At 41.0% G+C, this 22,401-nt stretch overlaps 2 protein-coding genes across 6 annotated transcripts in view; both read left to right on the plus strand.

Annotated features, from left to right (window-relative positions):
* Positions 1-5,288, plus strand: part of prkg1b (protein kinase cGMP-dependent 1b) — a 161,560-nt gene extending 156,272 nt beyond the window's left edge. For all 5 annotated transcript variants that reach the window (XM_029684708.2, XM_029684709.2, XM_029684706.2 and 2 more), the window contains 7 exons: positions 1,157-1,296; positions 3,276-3,365; positions 3,479-3,620; positions 3,750-3,913; positions 4,096-4,281; positions 4,396-4,462; positions 4,588-5,288. In XM_029684708.2, the coding sequence (XP_029540568.1) occupies positions 1,157-1,296; positions 3,276-3,365; positions 3,479-3,620; positions 3,750-3,913; positions 4,096-4,281; positions 4,396-4,462; positions 4,588-4,686 (888 nt within the window). In that variant the 3' untranslated portion in view covers positions 4,687-5,288. The remainder of the gene's footprint in view (positions 1-1,156; positions 1,297-3,275; positions 3,366-3,478; positions 3,621-3,749; positions 3,914-4,095; positions 4,282-4,395; positions 4,463-4,587) is intronic.
* A 4,013-nt stretch (positions 5,289-9,301) lies between these two features.
* On the plus strand, positions 9,302-11,552 carry LOC115144563 (dickkopf-related protein 1-like). The gene is made up of 4 exons (XM_029685608.2): positions 9,302-10,104; positions 10,319-10,460; positions 10,672-10,815; positions 10,931-11,552. The coding sequence occupies exons 1-4, from the start codon at positions 9,895-9,897 to the stop codon at positions 11,182-11,184; spliced, it is 750 nt and encodes a 249-aa protein (XP_029541468.1). The 5' UTR covers positions 9,302-9,894; the 3' UTR covers positions 11,185-11,552.
* The last annotated feature ends 10,849 nt before the right edge of the window (positions 11,553-22,401 follow it).

A 22,401-nucleotide genomic window follows, 5' to 3' on the forward strand; every position in this document is an offset into this window, starting at 1 on the left:
GGGCTATTTGAAGTCACTTTCCGCTATGAGGGGCAGAAGAGGTAATGGAGCCCTGCCATGTGACCCACAGTGTTACATAGCATAGGAGTTCTCTGAAACTTTCCAACTTCAGTCTGCTTGTAGTACAGGCCTAATAGAATTGTGAGATTAACTGCATCAAATCTAGGCCAAGACTTCAAGTATATCTAGTTGTAACGTTGATTGAATTATAATTACACACAAAACACACACATGATTTATATGTTGAATGAATATAGAAAACACTTTTGACTTATTGTACAGGTAACTGCCAAAATAAAGGAAACGCCAACATAAAGCACTGTGCCACCATGAGCTGCCAGAACACCCCCTTATGCTCATTTGAATCCCCTCTACAAAGTCACTGAGATATCTTCTTCTAGCCATAAGTATCCAAAATAATGGGCAACTGGCCATTTTTATACATGACCCTAAGCAAGATGGGATGTTAATTGCTTAATTAACTCAGGAACCACATCTGTGTGGAAGCACCTGCCTTCAATATAATTTGTATCCCTCATTTACTCAAAAGTGTTTCCTTTATTTTGGCAGCTATCTGTATATTGCAATGCACAATTTGAATTGTATCAATAAAACTGAATATACACTTAAACTGACACATAAAAGACTCGAAAAGCATGTAAACAGATAGACAGAGCAAGTGAGGGTTGATCAAGTGAGTGCTAGAATGGAGCAATGCGGACCAGTGGGGTCTCAAGAGTTGCGGCAAAGGAAAAGCCCAGCAGCTCGGCCTAAAGAGGAATCCCCTGCCCTGTCCTATTTTCGGCACTGCGGCATCCTCAGTAGAAACGAGTGGCCTTTCGCCTGTCTCCAGTCATCGTGTTCACTGTAGTGCAATCCATTGCTAGACATCCCAGGGATGAAATGACCCTGGAAATGTAGGTGCTCCCTGACATAGGCAATGTGAAGAATGTCTTCTCCCAGTCAAACTATTTTCAGGTCCTCCGGAGTTACGAATAGACCCATGACTCATCTGCTATTACTGGGTCACAGAACAAGTGTTAGAAATGGCTCGACTACGACTTGATCTGCACAAGCCGGGACATGTTTACATCTTCGCTTTTAGTGGTCGTTGACCTTGAGATGCTCTATATCTTGCGTCGTCTGTGTCCTGCAGGTGCAGCTGAAAAGCGATGAGATCAAAACTTTTGCGATGAAGATCCTGAAGAAGAGGCACATCGTGGACACGCGGCAACAGGAGCACATCCGCTCCGAGAAGCAGATCATGCAGGAGGCCCACTCAGACTTCATCGTCAGGTAGCTACATACAGTGCCTTCAGAAAGTATTCACACCCCTTGACTTTGTCCACATTTGCTTGTGTTACAGCCTGAATTAAAAATAGATTAGATTGAGATTTTGTGTCACTTGCCTACACACAATACATCATGTCAAAGTGGAATTATGTTTTTAGATTTTTTTTACAAATTGCCTTGAGTCAATAAGTATGTTATGGAAAGCCTAAATAATGTTCAAGACAAAAGATTTGGGTAACAAGTCACATAATAAGTTGCATGGACTCACTGTGTGTGCAATTATAGTATTTAACGTGATTTTTGAATGACAACATAATCTCTGTACCCCACACATACATCTGTACAGTTCCTCAATCGAGGAGTGTATTTTAAAGACAGATTCAACCACAAAGATCAGGGAGGTTTTCGCATGGTGGTGACTGCATGATGTTGTAGGTATGCTTGTCATCGGCAGGGACTCAAGTTTTTGGGGGATGAAAATAAAACAGTATAAAGCTAAGCACAGACAAAATCCTAGAGGAAAACTTATTTCAGTCTGCTTTCCACAAGACCCTGGGAGACAAATTCACCTTTCCGCAGGACAATAACCTAAAACGTGCTGTCACGTGCTGAATACAACAGGTGTAGACTTTACTGTGAAATGCTTACTCACATGCCCTTTCCCAACAATACAGAGTTAAAAAGTATGAAAAATGTATACAAATAAGAAAAACTAAAGGGAATAGTAACACAAAAAATTATGATAACAAGGCTATATACAAGGAGTACCGGTACCGAGTCAATGTGCAGGGGTACGGGGTAGTTGAGGTAATACAGTATGTACGTGTACTGTAAGTAGGGGTAAAAGTGACTAGGCAATCAGGATAAATAATAATGTGTGTGTGTGTGTGTGTGTGTGTGTGTGTGTGTGTGTGCGTGCGTGCGTGCGTGCGTGTGTGTGTCTCAGTGTAGTATGTGTGAGTAGAGTCCAGTGAGTGTGCATGGAGCCAGTGCAAAAAAATAGCATCAATGTAAATAGTCTGGGTATCCATTACATTAGCTTTCTTCAGCAGTCTCATGGCTTTGGGGTATAACTGTCCAGGAGCCTTCTGGTCCCAGACTTGGCGCTCCGGTACCGCTGGCCATGCAGAAGCAGAGAGAACAGTCTATGACTTGGGTGGCTGGAGTCTTTTACAATTTGTAGGACCTTTCTCTGACACCACCTGGTATAGAGGTCTTGGATGGCAGGGAGCTTGCCCCCAGTGATGCACTGGGCCGTACGCATTACCCTCTGTAGCGCCTCTAGTTGCCATACCAAGCGGTGAGGCAGCCATTCAAGCTCTCAATGGTGCAACTGTAGAACTTTTTGAGGATCTGAGGGCTCATGCCAAATCTTTTCAGCCTCCGGAGGGGGAAGAGGCATTGTCATACCCTCTTCATGACTGTGTTGGTGTGTTTGGACCATAACAGGTCCTTAGTGATGTGGACACAGAGGGAACTTGAAGCTCTCCACCCACTCCACTACATCCCCGTCGATGTGAATGTTAAATAGAATAATGTGTAAATATTGTACACTCCAGGGGTGCGAAGCTCTTAGAGACTTAGCCAGAAATACTCACAGCTGTAATCTCTGCCAAAGGTGATTCTAACATGTATTTATTTACTCAGGGGTTTGAATATATATATGTAAATTAGCTATTTCTGTATTTCATGTTCAATACATTTGCAAAAATGTTCACTTTATAATTATGGGGTATTGTGTGTAAAAAAAAAAGTATTCAGGCTGTAACAACAAAACATGGAATAAGTCAAGGGGTATGAATACTTTCTGAAGGTATGCATACTTTTGGAAGGCACTGTATATGTAGAGATGTCAGATACTCGCTAGATGTAGAGATATCTCAGCCAGGTGTCTCTACTGATATCTCTTCCGATAGACTACTTCGTTATCCCCAAGAAAAGGACGCAATTTACAGTTGACATGTTCTCGATGTGTGTTTCAGGCTATATAGGACATTCAAAGATGCCAAGTATCTTTACATGTTGATGGAGGCTTGTCTTGGGGGAGAGCTCTGGACCATACTTAGGGACAGGTATGGGAAATGCATCTCTAAACCAATTCACTTTCAAATGATACCATGTTGCCTTGCTTTCCCCTCTGCCTTCATCCTTCTGACTTGCGTGAATGTTGTCTTCCACATTGCAGAGGTTCATTTGAAGACTCGACCACGCGGTTCTACACGGCCTGCGTGGTGGAGGCCTTCGCTTACCTGCATTCCAAAGGGATCATCTACCGAGATCTCAAACCCGAGAACCTCATCCTGGATCACAGAGGCTATGCCAAGCTGGTGAGTGGACAGAGACCTGAGGACACCTTCACACCTGCAGTATAATAATATGGCTCAAGACCCACGGCAACTGCTGGAAAGGGTGTTCGGTCAATGAGATCTCATTGGCGCGCTCCTGTCTCTTCACAGGTGGACTTTGGCTTTGCAAAGAAGATTGGGTTTGGGAAAAAGACATGGACTTTCTGCGGGACCCCGGAGTACGTGGCACCTGAGATCATCCTGAACAAGGGGCATGACATCTCCGCTGACTACTGGTCATTGGGAATCCTCATGTACGAACTCCTGACTGGAAGGTGAGGGAGGAGGTTTGTTGATATGGCTGTAGGAGATTTGATTGTATACCCAATAGAATAAGTGACTGGGATCAGAAGGAATGCCTGCTCTGTCTCTCATACCTGCAACCCCACCCACATCTAGATGTAGGGTTAAAGTACCACATATTTGTTTTAAATGAATGCTCCTGCTTCTTCTTCAGCCCACCATTCTCAGGGCCAGATCCAATGAAGACATACAATATAATTCTGAGAGGAATCGACATGATTGAATTTCCAAAGAAGATCACCAAAAATGCTGCCAATTTGACTAAGAAACTATGCAGGGACAATCCTTCGGAAAGACTTGGAAACTTGAAAAATGGAGTCAAAGATATCCAAAAGCACAAGTAAGTCAATTAAGTACTTTACCCTGCCTGGCTAATGGCCATGATTGCACTTTAGACTGAAAAGAACAACAGCAAAGTTTTTAAAAAAAACAGAGTTATATGTTTCTCTCTCAGATGGTTTGAAGGCTTTAACTGGGAAGGGTTGAGGAAAGGAACCTTGACTCCTCCAATCATCCCTGAAGTAAGTAAAAAGATGTGTTGGTTTCATGTTAAAATGATGCATCTGAAGAGCATGCCAGTGTTAGCATGACTTCCTTTATTAAACCATTACATGCAATTAATCCAGCCCCTCCTCTTCTCTATCAGGTCGCGTCTTCAACTGACACAAGCAACTTTGACAGTTTCCCAGAGGACAACGATGACCCTCCTCCAGATGACATGTCTGGCTGGGATACAGATTTTTAACGCCACCCTCCATGTGTAGTAGCCTCTCCAGTAGCTCCCTAGTCCTGCCTCATAATTTACTTTTCTGGGGATGCCTTTCAAGGGTTTGGCAGCAGAGAACAGAGAGACAGACAGTTGATGATGCTGTGAACGGACAGTGACAGTGAATGGGGCAGTCGTACCGCTTTGGGTCACCAAGATGCCTTCACCAATGTTGCTCCACTCTCCTCCGAGGTGGCATTGGGACTAATGTTTTAGAACGACAAAAGTCTCTCACCATCATCGTCAACCATGCCCCCCCACTGGATCCCCTCATGGAGAGGTTTTTGATTTATTCTTGTCACACATTTGTATATTTAGGTTTATGTATTTGTTGTGGCTGTTAGCACTTACAATACCAGTGTTTTCAGTGATTACTTGTGATACTGAGTGGATTGGGACTGAGAGGGAGAGATTCCTGCTCACTGTTGTAGCATTTATGGACCACAATTCCAACGGGGGGGTTGACTCTTTTAAACACTTGTCATCAATAATCAAAATGTTATTTTTTACAAGTTCCTTTGTATCATATTATACATTTGGATGTTACACATGATTACAACACATAAAGATGATATATTGTCTATTATGCATACTGTATTCCATTGGGGAAAAAACACACACACACGCCACTTTCAATTACACACATGTAATTACACAATTTATAAGCGCAAAGTTGTTTGATTGATAAAAACTACTTGGGCCTTCCCTTCACCGTTCAAATCTTTTCTAAAGCCCTACAGTGTTAAGAAATTGCAAGGACATATTGGAATTTTCCATTTATTAACATTTAGTTATTTATTAAAGGTCACATGCAGCCGTTTTTTAAAATCTCAATATCAAATAATTTCTGGGTATCAATTAGGTACCTTACTCTGGTTGTTTTAAATTAAAATTGTAAAAAATAATAAAAATAGCTTCTTAGCAAAGCTCACATTCTCAAGCAAGAACTGTCTGGGAGTGGTCTGAGTGGGGAGGGGAAAACTGAAAACTAGCTTATATTGGGAGAGAGACCAATAAGACCGTTACAAACCTATTAACTAAATGACCACCTAGTGATGTCACCAGGCAGGCCAAAACTCCATCCCACCAGAACAGGCTGAAATTTCAAACAGTTCTTACACTAAAAGGGCATTATCGTCATTTTCACAATTTCACAGTATTATTCAACCTAATGGTGTGGAAATATATATTTTAAAAGGGGGGGGTTCTACTAAGCTATATGGAATTGTTTTAAGAAGGATCATTTAGCTATTTGATTTAGAATTTTAAGACGCCTTGCAGTATATAAAAATATATAATCATTTATTAAACATGTTATTTGGCCTTACTGCTATTAGCCCATTACAAACGCATTGAATAACAGATTCACTACAGGAACAACAGATAGCCCCCCCCAAAAAAAAAAAAAAAACATTCTAAAGGAAGTTTGTTCTGAAGTGTCTATCCTATATCTGAGAGATATGAGAGATCTGGAAACATACAATAATTCTTCTTTAAACATGTATTTAACCCCATATTTTTGGCACTAAACAGTCTACATAAACACAGTACTTCCATTATTATTATTTATTATTTGGTACCACTGGTACCAGGGACCTTCAGACTAGTCTTGTGATTCCTGTGGGCTTGGCGCTCCGGTACCGCTGGCCATGCAGAAGCAGAGAGAACAGTCTATGACTTGGGTGGCTGGAGTCTTTTACAATTTGTGGGCATCCTCGAGAGTCTCATATTTCCATAGAGGGGTTATAATAGTTTGTAGGCCAAACCATTCGGACCCTACAGACGATTTTGTGAGCAGACCGATTTTTGGGATGTCTCATGGTCTGACAAACATAGCTCTAGCTCTGTGACCTTTCAGCAGATGAGGTAGTGCGACATATGCGTCTCAATCCACATGGTGAAGCAGATGAGGTGGATTGAGACGCATCCGATGCAAAAAAAGAAAACCCCATATATCTCTAGTTTAAACATGACAGATTTTTTAATGGAGATTTTTGAATTATGCTAATTAGATTTCCCCGGGGGCTCTGAGATTGAAGGATCCAACCATTGAGTGGGGAAACAGCAAAGAACAGATTATACCACTAGAGGGCAAACTGGTACTTGTACAAAAACAGGTTTACCAGAGAGGGACACAGCAGGGGTTTTGTCTAGAAGGGAAACAGCTTTTGTCAAAATGTACTTTTCGTGGTGGGTTTAGCAGAATTTACTCAGCCTGTTAGGATAATTAACATAGCAGGTTAGGAGAATTAGGTTGAAATTAAGAAAAGGGTTAGCTAAAAGGCTAAATAATCTACTTTTGATGTCAACTTGACAAAAGCTGTATCCCATGTAAATTATGTCAATACACTGACAATTTAAAGGGAGGCAGGAAGTGGACTTTGATACATGGCTAAATACAATCAGTCTGTCATACAGAGATTATTCTGCTCTTCACATGATTCATTTCCCATCAAAATGGACCTTAGAACATTAGAATTTCTAAATGAAAGGCAAGATGGCTGCTATTCTACAGGCCTCACATATATTACCATAATTTCTAACTTTTATATTGTGCTTGAAAACAAATGAATATTATTTATTTCAGGACCAGAAGTAAATATTTCTGTACATCAATATTTAGAGCTGATTTAAAAATATATATATATATATATATATATATATATATATATATATATATGTATAAATAGGTTATACTTTCATTATTTAATTTGAATATTTGGGATATGTTTTGTCAAATTAAATCTCGACATATTTTCTCAAGCTTGAATGATTTTTTCATGTTATCACCATCATCCACTGAATTACTGAAGTCGCTCACCCTAGTTCTGAACACCATTAATCGCTTTTGGCATTATTGAAAGTGCCTTAAAATCGATGGCGTCCAAAAGATATCTTCAATATTTGTTTTAATGCTGCATGACAAGATCAAACAGCTTAACCGGTCGTCATTACTTGGCTTGCTGCTTTTTTTATGGTCCATCTATTTATATGCCGTTTTCTTACAATAAAATGTAACTTTCAATCAATATGAAAGATGATGCTCCTCGTTTCATTTGGTGAAGCTGTTCTCTGGTTACTTACTCCCCGATCTGTGCTGGTATTTTGTACTGGGTCGGTAACTACAAGGCAACTTATTTGATAGAATTACATGTCCAATACACTGTTATTACTTCCTTTGATAACCACTCTGACCACAGGAGGGAGCTTTCAGAACACCTGAACCTCCAGGCGAAAGAATACCTTATCTAACTAAACTATAAAGTACATTTTCTGCCTGTTTATTATTTAAACCGAACACAGACGGATTGTGTGTTTGTATAACACTTTAAGGACATGGGCTAACTAGTGAGGTTCTATTGTAGCATGAATGGATTAGGCCGCAACCAGGTTTTCAAAACAGACCTGGCATCCAACCAAATTAATTTGCTGAGTAACCGAAAAAAGTCTGTTAAAACCCGCTAAAAGCCGAGCAAACCGACTGTTTGTAAAAACGCCATAGCTGCCGGAGTCTGATTAAGACATGGGGGTTCAGGACTGTTTGATCTGTCCTCATCAAAGGGGCCTTCACACAAGCTTCATTTTACACCACTGTAGGCTTTGGATGTACAATTAAAACAAAGCCTAAAGACCAACGAATCGGGATGAATGCTGCCAATTGACGTTAAATGAAGTGTATTGAACGTTTGTCTTGTGGTGGCCTATTAAAGCCTAACTAACCTTTGTCAACAACATCAAAGACATTTATTTCAGAGGCTTTGCCTAGGCTATTTGGCAAACATGCACTTTGAAACAGTTAAATCGTATTTTGTTCCTGAATACTTCACTCAATTATCTAGTTCGGTTATTTAGGCTATGGTTAAGATTTGGAAAATATTTTAATCACTTTAAAATACAACTTTAATATATGTTTGTATTTTATTCAATCATGATATAAGTCCCTATAGTATTTTAATGATGTTGTTCATTTTGCCCTTTTTAAACTTATTTCAAATGGGATGTTTTGGGATATTGCAAATATTTTTTCTAATCCACTATTCCTAATTTAAGAGCAGGCTAATTTTAAAAACTGGACAGGCTTTCTTTCATAACCCGATATCAAGCAACAGTTTTTACAATTCTCTTTACAGATGTATTGAAACTTAATTATCATGCCACAATGTTGGAATTTGCACAATAGGCTACATCATCATGAGAGGTGCTGTAGGGATAATTATGCTGACAACAGCTTTATCTGAGGGGAAGGGAATATGCCTATTTGATTTGATTTGATTTACTTCTGTGTCTAATTGTTTTACAGGCTACATAAGAAATTCAGAGAGACAGATGTGAAAGAGAGACCGATGTGAATTCTTTATCGCAGGGTGCCAACCAACCCATATTTATAAGTAATTCAGTAAACTTTTCATTCTCCACGATTTGCATATTCCCCTTTGATCCCCGCCACTTTTTTTTCAAATCAAGTGCATTTCAAATGCCGCTAATGGGGAGTAAATGTCTTTAATGATCACCCATTAGAAAACCACGGGGCGCCTGGGGTCAGTAAGAGCCACTATTTGCAGAGGCATTTGATGACCCCTGATAGACCCCCGTTATAAAAAGGTATAAACATTTATTAACAGTAGGCTTACAACGAAAAACTACTCAATATACACAATGTAGCCCCCATTAGGTTCATCATCTCGAAATACCGATTTAAGTGCAACCAGTGACACCTTTCTGGGATAAAATAGGCTGCAAATGTCCAGTGTTATCAATAAATGTGACCAGATGCTGATAACGTGCAACAAAATATGAGTCAAATGAAAGACTGTAGCTGCATAACGGAAATAGGGGTAACGTGTCCATTAGAGGAAAAATGTGTCGGTGTGTCATCTCGTGACGAGTCATTGACAGTCATTGTACACAAACATTCTTGACATGTTTTGGAATAGGATTCCCGGCCAATGGGTACTTGCTGTGGGATGCATCATGATTTGAGCCCTTAGAAATGTCATCCACCCCTTTGTTACACATGGCTGGGGGCGGGATGCAAAGAACTCGGCATGTATAAATGTTGCATCAGGAATCCTAGGATTACAGTGGTAGTTTAGTCCTCATACTAGTACACCTATCTGCCCTCGAGTTGTAGGCTACTATTGCATCTTGGAATTGGTACCATTTGTACATACAACAACCATTTCTACAATGGCAATGATGCTGCCATTCGGTTATTCCGCTATATTTTACATGCTGGTCGGATACTTTGATTCTGCATGCGCTGGATCCGTGCTTCTCAACTCAAATGCCATCAAGAACATACCTTTAGTGGCGGGTCTGAGTCCCCCGATAAGCGCGAGCCCAGCCGACTTTTCATTTGACAGCGGGACCCAAAATATGGCAATTGATACCATACAGGTAAGCCCAGCATCAATTTGTCATAAAAGTTAACTATTTTATATTGTGATCAAAGTAGGCTATACACTGTGTTGAAATCGGAGGTTTAAAAATGGACCATAGATTCCCTCCGTTAAAATGAACAGTTTACCATCGGCAATATGCCTATTATTTAAATTGGATACTATTCTAAAAGTTAAATGCATACATTAATCATCTACCTCTCTTCTTTCAGTCTTTGAGTTGCTCCACGGACGAGGAGTGCGGTGACCATGGTTTATGCTTTGTGTCCCGAGGCGCATGTCTCCCGTGCAAGAGGCGCAGGAAGCGCTGTATCCGGGACACTATGTGCTGCCCGGGCAACCAGTGCAGCAATGGTGAGTAGCCTACAAGTCCCAGCTCTTTCATGTTAAATTACACCGTCAAATCTGTTCAATAGAGATGTGTCTGAAGCCACTCCTCGCTGCTTTGAACTTTTGAAGAGAAGTGTAGTCAGTTGAATTTAAGCAATTCAACACACTTGTTGAAAGGACTTAGTGTAATTTCAAGCACATCATCTCATCTTTGATCTTCTTGTTACCTTCCTAGGAGTGTGTTTACCCAGCGATCCTGACATGGTTCAGCACATCCGAATGGAGGACATAGTGCCACCCAGCAATACACACGAGAAAAACTCTACAGTGGAACTGAACTCCAAGTTGCCCACGCAAGATCTTTCACAAACCCCAAAAGGTATGTAAACAAATCAGTTATAATGTTTACCGTGGTGAATGGACTCCGGGTGATATATATGTCTTGTTATACACCAAGCCAACAATATGCTCATGTAGTTTACTTATTTGTTCAGGTCTGGAAGGAAAGCGCTGCCTGAGGTCTTCGGATTGCACAGAGGGACTTTGCTGCGCGCGTCACTTCTGGTCCAAGATCTGCAAGCCAGTGTTGAAAGATGGTCAGGTCTGCACCAAACACCAAAGGAAAGGCACACACGGTTTGGAGATATTTCAACGGTGTGACTGTGGAGACGGCTTGTCCTGCAGAACACAGAGAGGGGAGCACAACAGCAAGGCATCTCGAAGTCTGCACACTTGCCAAAGACATTGAATCAGCGGCAATCCGTGGGTTTCGGTAGCCTTTCAGAAAGTCTGACTGGAGGACTGATGTGATTTCTGACAAGACCCGTTTTGTTTTGGTCTTCTGATTTTTGTCACTCAAAAATAGCAGAGTAGTTGTGATTGTTTCTCTATGGAACTTGAGATATATGATTGTTACGGTAAATTACTGTATTGTACATAACTTATAGATAATGGCACTTAATTATTTTTGGTCACAACAACTATTCGAGGAGAAGGTGCTCTCTCTATGCTGTTATCACATTATTGTAAATGTATTAACACTGTGATTTATACAACTTTATATAAATTCTGATATAAATTTATATTTTTATTTGAAATAAAGAGTGTTAAAATATTTTACTGTCTTATGAGATAATTTGCACAGTATTGCATCAAATCAAATGTATTTTTTTATTTTTTTTATTTCACCTTTATTTAACCAGGTAGGCTAGTTGAGAACAAGTTCTCATTTGCAACTGCGACCTGGCCAAGATAAAGCATAGCAGTGTGAACAGACAACACAGAGTTACACATGGAATAAACAATTAACAAGTCAATAACACAGTAGAAAAAAAAATGGGCAGTCTATATACAATGTGTGCAAAAGGCATGAGGAGGTAGGCGAATAATACAATTTTGCAGATTAACACTGGGGTGATAAATGATCAGATGGTCATGTACAGGTAGAGATATTGGTGTGCAAAAGAGCAGAAAAGTAAATAAATAAATAAAAAAACAGTATAAAAACAGTATGGGAATGAGGTAGGTGAAAATGGGTGGGCTATTTACCAATAGACTATGTACAGCTGCAGCGATCGGTTAGCTGCTCGGATAGCTGATGTTTGAAGTTGGTGAGGGAGATAAAAGTCTCCAGCTTCAGCGATTTTTGCAGTTCGTTCCAGTCACAGGCAGCAGAGTACTGGAACGAAAGGCGGCCAAATGAGGTGTTGGCTTTAGGGATGATCAGTGAGATACACCTGCTGGAGCGTATGCTACGGATGGGTGTTGCCATCGTGACCAGTGAACTGAGATAAGGCGGAGCTTTACCTAGCATGGACTTGTAGATGACCTGGAGCCAGTGGGTCTGGCGACGAATATGTAGCGAGGGCCAGCCGACTAGAGCATACAAGTCGCAGTGGTGGGTGGTATAAGGTGCTTTGGTGACAAAACGGATGGCACTATGATAGACTGCATCCAGTTTGCTGAGTAGAGTGTTGGAAGCCATTTTGTAGATGACATCGCCGAAATCGAGGATCGGTAGGATAGTCAGTTTTACTAGGGTAAGCTTGGCGGCGTGAGTGAAGGAGGCTTTGTTGCGGAATAGAAAGCCGACTCTTGATTTGATTTTCGATTGGAGATGTTTGATGTGAGTCTGGAAGGAGAGTTTGCAGTCTAGCCAGACACCTAGGTACTTATAGATGTCCACATATTCAAGGTCGGAACCATCCAGGGTGGTGATGCTAGTCGGGCATGCGGGTGCAGGCAGCGATCGGTTGAAAAGCATGCATTTGGTTTTACTCGCGTTTAAGAGCAGTTGGAGGCCACGGAAGGAGTGCTGTATGGCATTGAAGCTCGTTTGGAGGTTAGATAGCACAGTGTCCAATGACGGGCCGAAAGTATATAGAATGGTGTCGTCTGCGTAGAGGTGGATCAGGGAATCGCCCGCAGCAAGAGCAACATCATTGATATATACAGAGAAAAGAGTCGGCCCGAGAATTGAACCCTGTGGCACCCCCATAGAGACTGCCAGAGGACCGGACAGCATGCCCTCCGATTTGACACACTGAACTCTGTCTGCAAAGTAATTGGTGAACCAGGCAAGGCAGTCATCCGAGAAACCGAGGCTATTGAGTCTGCCGATAAGAATATGGTGATTGACAGAGTCTATAAAGCCCTTTTTGCATCAGCCAATGTCACAAAGTGCCATATAGAAACCTAAAGAGGAACCAGGCTCTGAGGGGTGGCCAGTCCTCTTCTGGCTGTGCCGGATGGAGATTATAACAGTACATGGTCAAGATGGATGTTTGTAATTGCACGCAATCATTTCCTCGTTTAGTGACCTACCAAGGGAAAGTGGAATTTAAATGATGCAGTCAAAGGATTGATATTGGCTGTTCCATTAGTCTGACCAATTCCAAAACATGACCTACTGCAAGGTACATGACGCAAGGTATACACCACATTTATAACTATCGATGCATATTGCTACAGTTCTAAAACACTACTTATTATGGAAATAATGTATTGGGCTATATGGGAATCACTGTGATACGTTCCTTTATTTTACAAATCCCAACATCAAACATCTACCACTGTAGTGAGCTGTATAATTTGATGTACACTAGAACCCACCCCGTTGCTACTCATGCCTTCCATGTGGCTGTTTTAGAGAGTGACTTTTTGATTTGATTTGATTTCACCTTTATTCAACCAGGTAGGATAGTTGAGAACAAGTTTTCATTTGCAACTGCGACCTGGCCAAGATAAAGCATAGCAGTGTGAACAGACAACACAGAGTTACACATGGAGTAAACAATTAACAAGTCAATAACACAGTAGAAAAATAAGAAAAAAAGAGAGTCTATATACATTGTGTGCAAAAGGCATGAGGAGGTAGGCGGATAATTACAATTTTGCAGATTAACACTAGAGTGATAAATGATCAGATGGTCAAGTACAGGTAGAGATATTGGTGTGCAAAAGAGCAGAAAAGTAAATAAATAAAAACAGTATGGGGATGAGGTAGGTAAAAATGGGTGGGCTATTTACTGATAGACTATGTACAGCTGCAGCGATCGGTTAGCTGCTCAGATATCAGATGTTTGAAGTTGGTGAGGGAGATAAAAGTCTCCAACTCCAGCGATTTTTGCAATTCGTTCCAGTCACAGGCAGCAGAGAACTGGAACGAAAGGCGGCCAAATGAGGTGTTGGCTTTAGGGATGATCAGTGAGATACACCTGCTGGAGCGCGTGCTACGGGTGGGTGTTGCCATCGTGACCAGTGAACTGAGATAAGGCGGAGCTTTACCTAGCATGGACTTGTAGATGACCTGAGAGGCTCACCACACTCCCTTTGGCCTGGTCATCTTGAGCAGAAGAACTGTATGTCCTAACTAACAAATGGAGGCTTGGTTCTAAACTCCCAGCTTAGTCAGATAGCCGAGTGAACTCTGATGTTGAACTCTGAACTTGCAGGGAGGTATGAGTGATGTGTGGTGATAGTGTCGTCATGCCTGTCCCAGACCACAAGTGTACCGTGGGTACAAGCTTTGCCTGATGCTAGAACAAATGAATTACATTTTAAAGAGGCATTGCATTAACATACTTCAGCATTCCCATTACATAGTACACAAAACATCCATCCCTGTCAAGTATTTGTTGATTCGGTATGAAGCATTCGACTTTCTTTGTCTTCCCCCACCTTATAGGTAACGAGGAACTGCAGAGTGTAAGTATTTACTTCAAGGTGTCAAGCGTGACAAAGCAGAGGGGTAGGCATTTCAAAGCAGAGGCTATACAGTTTGCAATTCTCCTCTTCCCATACATGTGCATCAGCTAGCACTAGAGAGGCTTCCTCTTGCTTTTTGTCGAGACCATCAACGGTGGTGGGGAAGACCCAAAACATCGGTGGATGGAATCTCATATAGCACAATGGTGAGGAGAAAACTCTAAATGACCCACTAGACATACAGTATAACAGCTAATTCTTTGAGGGAAAGAGTTGGCATCTTTAGAGTTTCAAAACAAGGGCCTTGGTATTTGATATAAATGTCTAAAGGAAAAGGGAACCCTTTTTAGTACATATTGCTGGTATATACTCATAACGAATCTGCAAACATTCAGCGTGAATCCTCTTTTGCAGTGCAATACAATAAAATAGCACTTCGCCTCTACTCAACAGTGTGAATGTTTGCAGACTACCTCAAATACCCCCTCATGAAGAGTAGTTAAGTAACTGGAGGTTTGCAAACAAACAGAGTTAGAAAAACACCAAAACGTTTACGTGAAATGGTCATTGTGTTTGGTAAAGTATGTACTTTTAAACTCACACACTCAAACCTGTGTTTCTCCTTGACCTGGATGTTGAGGACAAGACGTGGTTCTATATATTGTATGTGTTTTTTTTAATGGGATTGTGAGTTGATCTGCTAAAATGTAAATGTAGGCTTTCTAAAAAACAAACAAAATCAGAAGCAGAGAGCTTCATAATGCTGATGAGTAATTCACGACACAAACCTGTTGATAGTGATATTGGATCTGTGATCACACACACACACACACACACACACACACACACACACACACACACACACACACACACACACACACACACACACACACACACACACACACACACACACACACACACACACACACACACACACACACACACAAGCGACTGCAATGCAAATCATTAAACATCTACAGTATGAAACCTAAAGATAACCATCAGCATAGTCCAACCTTTCTTCTTGATGGAGCCTTTGGCGTGTTCATCGACTGTATTAACATTCAACTGCAACCCACATCTCTGCAACCCACATCTCTTTAATGGAGTTGAAGAGTTCAAGTGCACAAAGTCCCAGTCTCTCATGACTTCCTTTGGTTGCACCCAAAGCAGGTGTAACATATGTAAATATTATGGGTAGGGGTTACTCTATTACCATACCTATTACTGAATGTGGATGTTGCTAGGCTGTTCTTTTCCAAGAACGTACTCACCTGTAAGCAATATAAGTGTATGGAATATAAACTACTGTATGAATAAGGACATCACCACAGATATCTTTCATTTAGACGATGAAGATCATAACTGGTGAGGCAAGGAAGGGAGATTGTCGCACCACAACCTGTGGATACACTGCCATCTTTGGCCCTCTGACGTCGGCATCAAAGGACTGAAGATGTTGATTTGATGGGAAAACAGGATGCACAGATGATAAGTAATTAAAACTGCACTTCCGCCTCCCCACTGCCCATTACTGGCGTGACAATAAATATGTTCTCCGTCCCGTGAACTGGAATAATTCAGGGGATTTAACCTTATTGGATATAACGTGTGTGCCACACAACAGCTTCCTGTTGATATGGCTGAATGGGATGTACCAATTAATGTGCCCTGATGCAAATGAACTGTGGTGACTCATTAGGGATAACCTGTGACGATTTTGCACTTCCAGGAGATGGCACTTGTGCAAGAACAATATTTCCGCTGTTAGACTTCAAAAAGACAAGCAATATGTCAGATGTTAATAAGTACGATAAAAAAGCATGGCGTTGACTCTTTTACAATAAGTGCATAACCATTTTAACATAACATCCTGGTCATTTTGTTTTTGGGTCAGTGATATAGCAAAAGTGGTTTACAGCATTAACATAGATGACCCGGTACTTGCAGCTGTGTATTTTTACTAGCAGCCTGACTGCCACGTTTGAAAATGACAGACGTGAAGATCCAACAGGAATGATGTCCGGCGTCACACACAGGGGCTCACAGAGGAACGGGCGTCTGAAGAGCAGACGGCTGTCTGCGGGGTCAGCACACAAACAGACAGGAACAGTCAAACACCTTTACTGTTGTGGGTTTACCCAAAGGCTGGTCAGAGACAGAAATGATTTAAATCTTCAAGTAAAAGCTAGCTGATGGCATTTACCGTAGGCCTTTACACCAATACCCGTACTGTATGTGTTGAAAATGGCAGATTTGGGCACTGATAAGTACATCAATTGGAACACAGTGGCTGTACAGTAACATTCTATAAATGATGTCAGAGCTCAAGTTCTGCGCTTCACAGCGTTGTATTTTTTAAATTATTTTTTATTTTACCTTTATTTAACCAGGCAAGTCAGTTAAGAACAAATTCTTATTTTCAATGACGGCCTGGGAACAGTGGGTTAACTGCCTGTTCAGGGGCAGAACGACAGATTTGTACCTTGTCAGCTCGGGGGTTTGAACTCGCAACCTTCTGGTTACTAGTCCAACACTCTAACCACTAGGCTATGGGTTTTGACCTGCGGCCGATCTGAACTTGAGCACGTCACACGACAAGAAGATGCCCCCATCCCTCCGCTAATTAGGCAACTTTTGCAAATGTTTTGGTGTCTGAGTGAAGGAAATGCTATAAATTAAGAGGACTAGGTGTATTTGGAAATATGAGACGTTCAAGATTATAATAAATACCGCTTTGATGTCATACTAGCAAGCCAAATGTGCACTTTACATTTCCATATAAAACTCGTGTCATAAACAGTGTCAACCTTAATAATCACTATGTTTGATGTACAGTTACAAGATGACATGGCGTCATACTCTGGGTTGTTCTGAACAGAACGAGCCTGTTTGTCTAAGTGTGAAGAAAATTTGCCGCGGAACACACACACCTGAATTAACTCATGTCTCCATTCTATGCGCACCAAAATGATCTGTTTCTCTGAATTGCCTTTTGAAAGCCTAATACTGTATTGTATAACTTAGCTAGTCGCATTGGCAATCGAACAAGCTTTCAAATGATGCCCACCTGACCCAGATTCTGATTTATAATGGTCCATTTTTGGATTGCGTAAACAACAATAGTTATTGTGTAATGGCAGGGATGCAGGGTTGTGTTCCAAGCAAAACAACTGGAAGAGTGCCTGCTCTAGTTCCTCAACGGCACAGACTGGAGAGCTCAAAAAACACCTTATAGTTGAAGACTCTTCTTTGAGTTTATAAAAGTGCATTGAAATGATTTAGGAACTGTGGAGACACCAGGTAGTCCTCTCACTCAAACCATTTTTTTAGTTGGTCATATGCTGCATCTGCCCCACATTTGCCAGGAATACTGTTATCTTGTTATTGAACATACCCAGCAAATGCGGCAGAAAGTGATATAATGTTTGGATTTAGTCTTGTTTCAGGTGAACTGCTTTGTCCTCAACTTTGTCCTAATCATTTCCCCCATAGCTCCAAACCGGTTTCCTTTCAATGGCTACCATGCTTATGCATTTCAAATTCCCTCTGTAAGAAACATTTCAATTTAGCCGTATAGGCCAATTCCCATGAGTGTAAAAGCTTAAGGATCAACATCTATTGTACTTTATATGTAGCCTAATAGTGATTATGTCCATTTCCAATACATTGCTTACAAGGCAGTTTACCACATTGCCTGGGAACTGCAGATGTATTATAGAAAGACTATATAAACTTTGAATTTTCCCCCCTCATTATCTGACCAAATATCTTGATCTCTGCCAAAAGCATAATATTTAAAATCTTTATTGGACTCAATCAGAAGATGCTTGCCTCTTTGCCAGACAGAAATTGACAGCCTACCACAGATATGGGGATGGATTTCTCATCTGGAAACATGAATTTGGTCACAGCCGCAATGACAAGGATACGCAGCATGCTGTCTCTATCAATACAATCTGTGTGCTTAAACTCCCTCCGTCCAATTCTTTCCAATTCATTCAAATCGAACTTCTATTGTTGTCCAACAGACTTTCCTGCAGGATGCAGGAAAGGGGGGCTGTCATAAGATTACTAGACTGCCCTGATATTCCAACATAATAAAAGAATAAGGTGGACATTAAAAGGGAATATCCTTGACTACCCTATAGTAACATACGGGAGAGAGAGACAAAGAGGAAAGTGATGATGAACTGAGTGACTGGCCTCTGTCGTAAATCCAACCTCTGATTTACAGTGAAGGGGGCGGAGGAAAGGCAACCCAAGGTGAGCCTGCCACACCGGACTGTAACCAGCTGTGTGTGTGTGTGTGTGTGTGTGTGTGTGTGTGTGTGTGTGTGTGTGTGTGTGTGTTTGCGCGCGTGTGGGAAGACACCACAGCCAACCTAACCTCAACTATAGCCTTGTAAGCCAGGGAAGATAAATAGATGCTTTGCTTCAGACACTTAACGCTAGAACGTGACACCGTGTTTTGCTGGCTTGAAAGAGCTGATGATTCACACAAATGCAGGACTGTGATACTGCATGTTCCAAAATATTATCCTAGCATTAACCACAGGTTACTTCTTCCACTCAGTCACAGAGATATTCCTTTGATATGGTGAATCTCAGCTTGACTCAGACGCATGTTGATTTAACATGACAGCAGGAGTTCATGTGATTCTTGTGTTACTGAAGCGGATTACCTTGATAGCAGTAATTAAAGAATGGAAAGTATTTAGCTATAATGATTTAATGTCTGGTGGAAAGTCATATGTGAAGACTATTCTTGTCAATTTCCTGTGAACATGCAAACGAATCCACTAACAGTAGACTGCTATCCCAGCAAACACACAACCACCACAATGTTGCCTCAAAGTCTGTCCAGATTAAGCCCACTGAAGGCCTCTCAGGTAAGTGTCATAACAAATTACAGATTCAACAAATTCCAGTGCTTCAGTCCTACCTGGTTTGAACAAAAAAATGTTGTTTCGGTGTAACCTCAAGCCAACTACTACAAATGGGATTTCAACGTTACCTGCAATGGCAAATATTCATGCACCGAGAGCCTAAACAAACCACATTATTATATTTATATATAATTATATTTGGACTTAGTTAAAATGTTGAAAATGAGCCCGCGGTCCTCTTTTACCGACAACCTTGTATTTTCAACAACATCAACATAATTAGCATATTCCTCATGTCCAGAAAAAAAACAAGAAAATGTCCGCAGGCTTTTTTACAACACCCCCAAAATTATTCATGATGCAAAAACTGCCAAGGTCGGTGTCGCCAAAGGTTTTTAACAGTCTGTAAACAATTTTTATACAAAACAGGTCATTATGAAGCCTAGCGTACCTCTACATGCATCCAGGTTGCAAAGAACCACACCACCTGGCATAGTCGTACACTAAATATCAGATCCCGTCAAATAATATAGGCCTACGTACCAATCACATAGGCCTATAACATAAAATAATGAAATCTAATGAAGGCCCATTTCATAGACTATGAATGAGTGTCCAAGCCCAGTCCTCTACAGCTGCAGATAGGTCTGATTCAGGCAGGCAATGCTTCAAACTGGGCCTCCTAGACATCCCGACATACCAGCCATTCTAGATAGATGCATTCAGTTCAGAGCATCAACTAAAAAGCATACAAATGTCATGTCTGGCTTTTGTGCCAGACAAAATTAAATACGATAAATAAGGGGATTTCTCATCTTTGGGGAATCCTAATAAATACTAAATACTCAAATCTCCTGATGTTCAATATTATGGCCAATTATGTCACATCTATTTATCCTCGTTGCTTTTTGAAGGGAAGCAGCAGAAACCCATTTACCGTGCGTCTCCATGGTGCTTTGGACAGTTTACAGGGCTTAATAGACTGGGGGCTGCTTACTTTTGATACCACCTCTTCCCCCGTGAAACACATCATGTTCCCATTTGTTTCTACACTAAAGACTGACTTACAGCAGACAAAGAGGGGGCTACACACAAGCTCATTTGCTTAAGCCTATAAATCCACAAGAAAGAGGAGACAACTTGAAATCTCGGGGAGGTGTAAATGTGTTTCGATTTTCTCCTCTCGGCGGCTGTTGTCCGGCAGTGTGAGCCATTGGGTTAAACAACGCTGGATCTAATGCAGGCCATTACTTACACATGACTATCTCTCTTCGTCTGACAACAGGAACAGTAGGCAGCTTTTAAAGTTCGATGACACACTTCAAAAAGTTGTGCAGTCACAGGTCTGCCACTATCTGAAGACAAACAACATTTAGCACTTTGGTGTCTATTAACAATGATGAACCAGCTGCCAGATGGGGAGGGAAGAAAGGACTCGAAGAGCTGATAGAAAACCTCAATACTTCCTCCACCCAACATAACCCAGTTCACCCAGGGCCATTGGTCTAACCCTTCAAAGGGCCAATCAGCAGTTGAAACAATAACCGAGCCTGCAGCAACTGACCATCCTTGATATCAAAATGATAGTTTTAACCACGTTTTGAGGCTACAAGGCTCTATTCAAGCTGTACAACTGAAGGGTTACGGATTCTGCAGTGGAAACGTGATGGCCATTTCCGATTGAGCCGACATAGGCAACATTTATTAGGAATGAAGTCTCCACTAAAAGCAAGAACATTGCCTTTAAATGTCAACCACGCTGTAAAGCTGAACTTCCCCGATGCGGATTGAATAGAGCCCATAGTGTTTGTTTACATTTGCTTTGTTAACAAACATTGGAGTAGAACAAGCAGCTTGTTACAAGCTTATATTTGGGTTCTGATGGTTAAACTAAGCTCATGAGGCATTTCTAAGTTATATTCGTCAAGAATCAATGTGTACATATAATTTATACGTTAAAAAAAATAATGGATGCAGCAACTGCTGATTGCCTTTTAAACAAATACAAATGTTTTCTCTGTCATCCTTTTCTCTCAGAATATGAATGAACTAAAACACTTTCTTCTCATCTGTGCTTGAAACAAATACCATAAATAAAGCAGAGAGGAATTGGGAGGGGTTGGTGTACATTACCAGACTTCAAAAGAACTTCTCTGCCCCAACAGCTACGGTAGTGTGGTTATTTTCAAGGTGCCTATTCATGTGAAAAGACTTGGGGCGAGATCATTCACCGTTACCTGAGGACACTCACCCGCTTCCTCTAAAAGAGAAAGAGGTCAAAACAACTCTCTGAGAACTCGAAACTGCCAAAAGGGATATGTTTTGGGTAAAAGAAGTGACCCTTTCACCCAAAGGCAATATCAATTAACCTCCGGTTTTACAGTCTGGTGAGCTGTGAGAAAATACTCTCTCACACAGCAGCTCTAATGATAAGATAACCCAGAAATCTCAGGGTCTGCTGTAAAAAAAATAAATAAAACGTTTTAAAAAAGTCACAACCTCAAGGTTTGGCATTTTGAATTACATCAGAAATCCAAATAGTCAAAAGTTATTTAATGAATGCCTTTCATTTTCTGTCAAACTAGAATAAGAATCTTCCCGATGCGAATGAGAACAATTATACATTTGAGATGTCGAATCACAACCAGAATGATGATTTATTGCCTCCATCAAGAGGAAAGATCCTTTTATTCCACAGTGTTATCACCAACACGTCGATTGCTCTGTTCTTGCAATGTTTTGATTCTCCCTTTTCATATGATAGATGGTGCCTGTGACAATTAGGCTATCAGTCACGAGTCATTGACTCGACATGAGGGTTGCTTTTCTCAAGCCCCCCCCCCATTGTGCACAATTTTCCACTTAAAATA

The sequence above is a fragment of the Oncorhynchus nerka genome, linkage group LG16 (assembly GCF_034236695.1).
Source record: "Oncorhynchus nerka isolate Pitt River linkage group LG16, Oner_Uvic_2.0, whole genome shotgun sequence".
NCBI classification, from domain to species: domain Eukaryota; kingdom Metazoa; phylum Chordata; class Actinopteri; order Salmoniformes; family Salmonidae; genus Oncorhynchus; species Oncorhynchus nerka.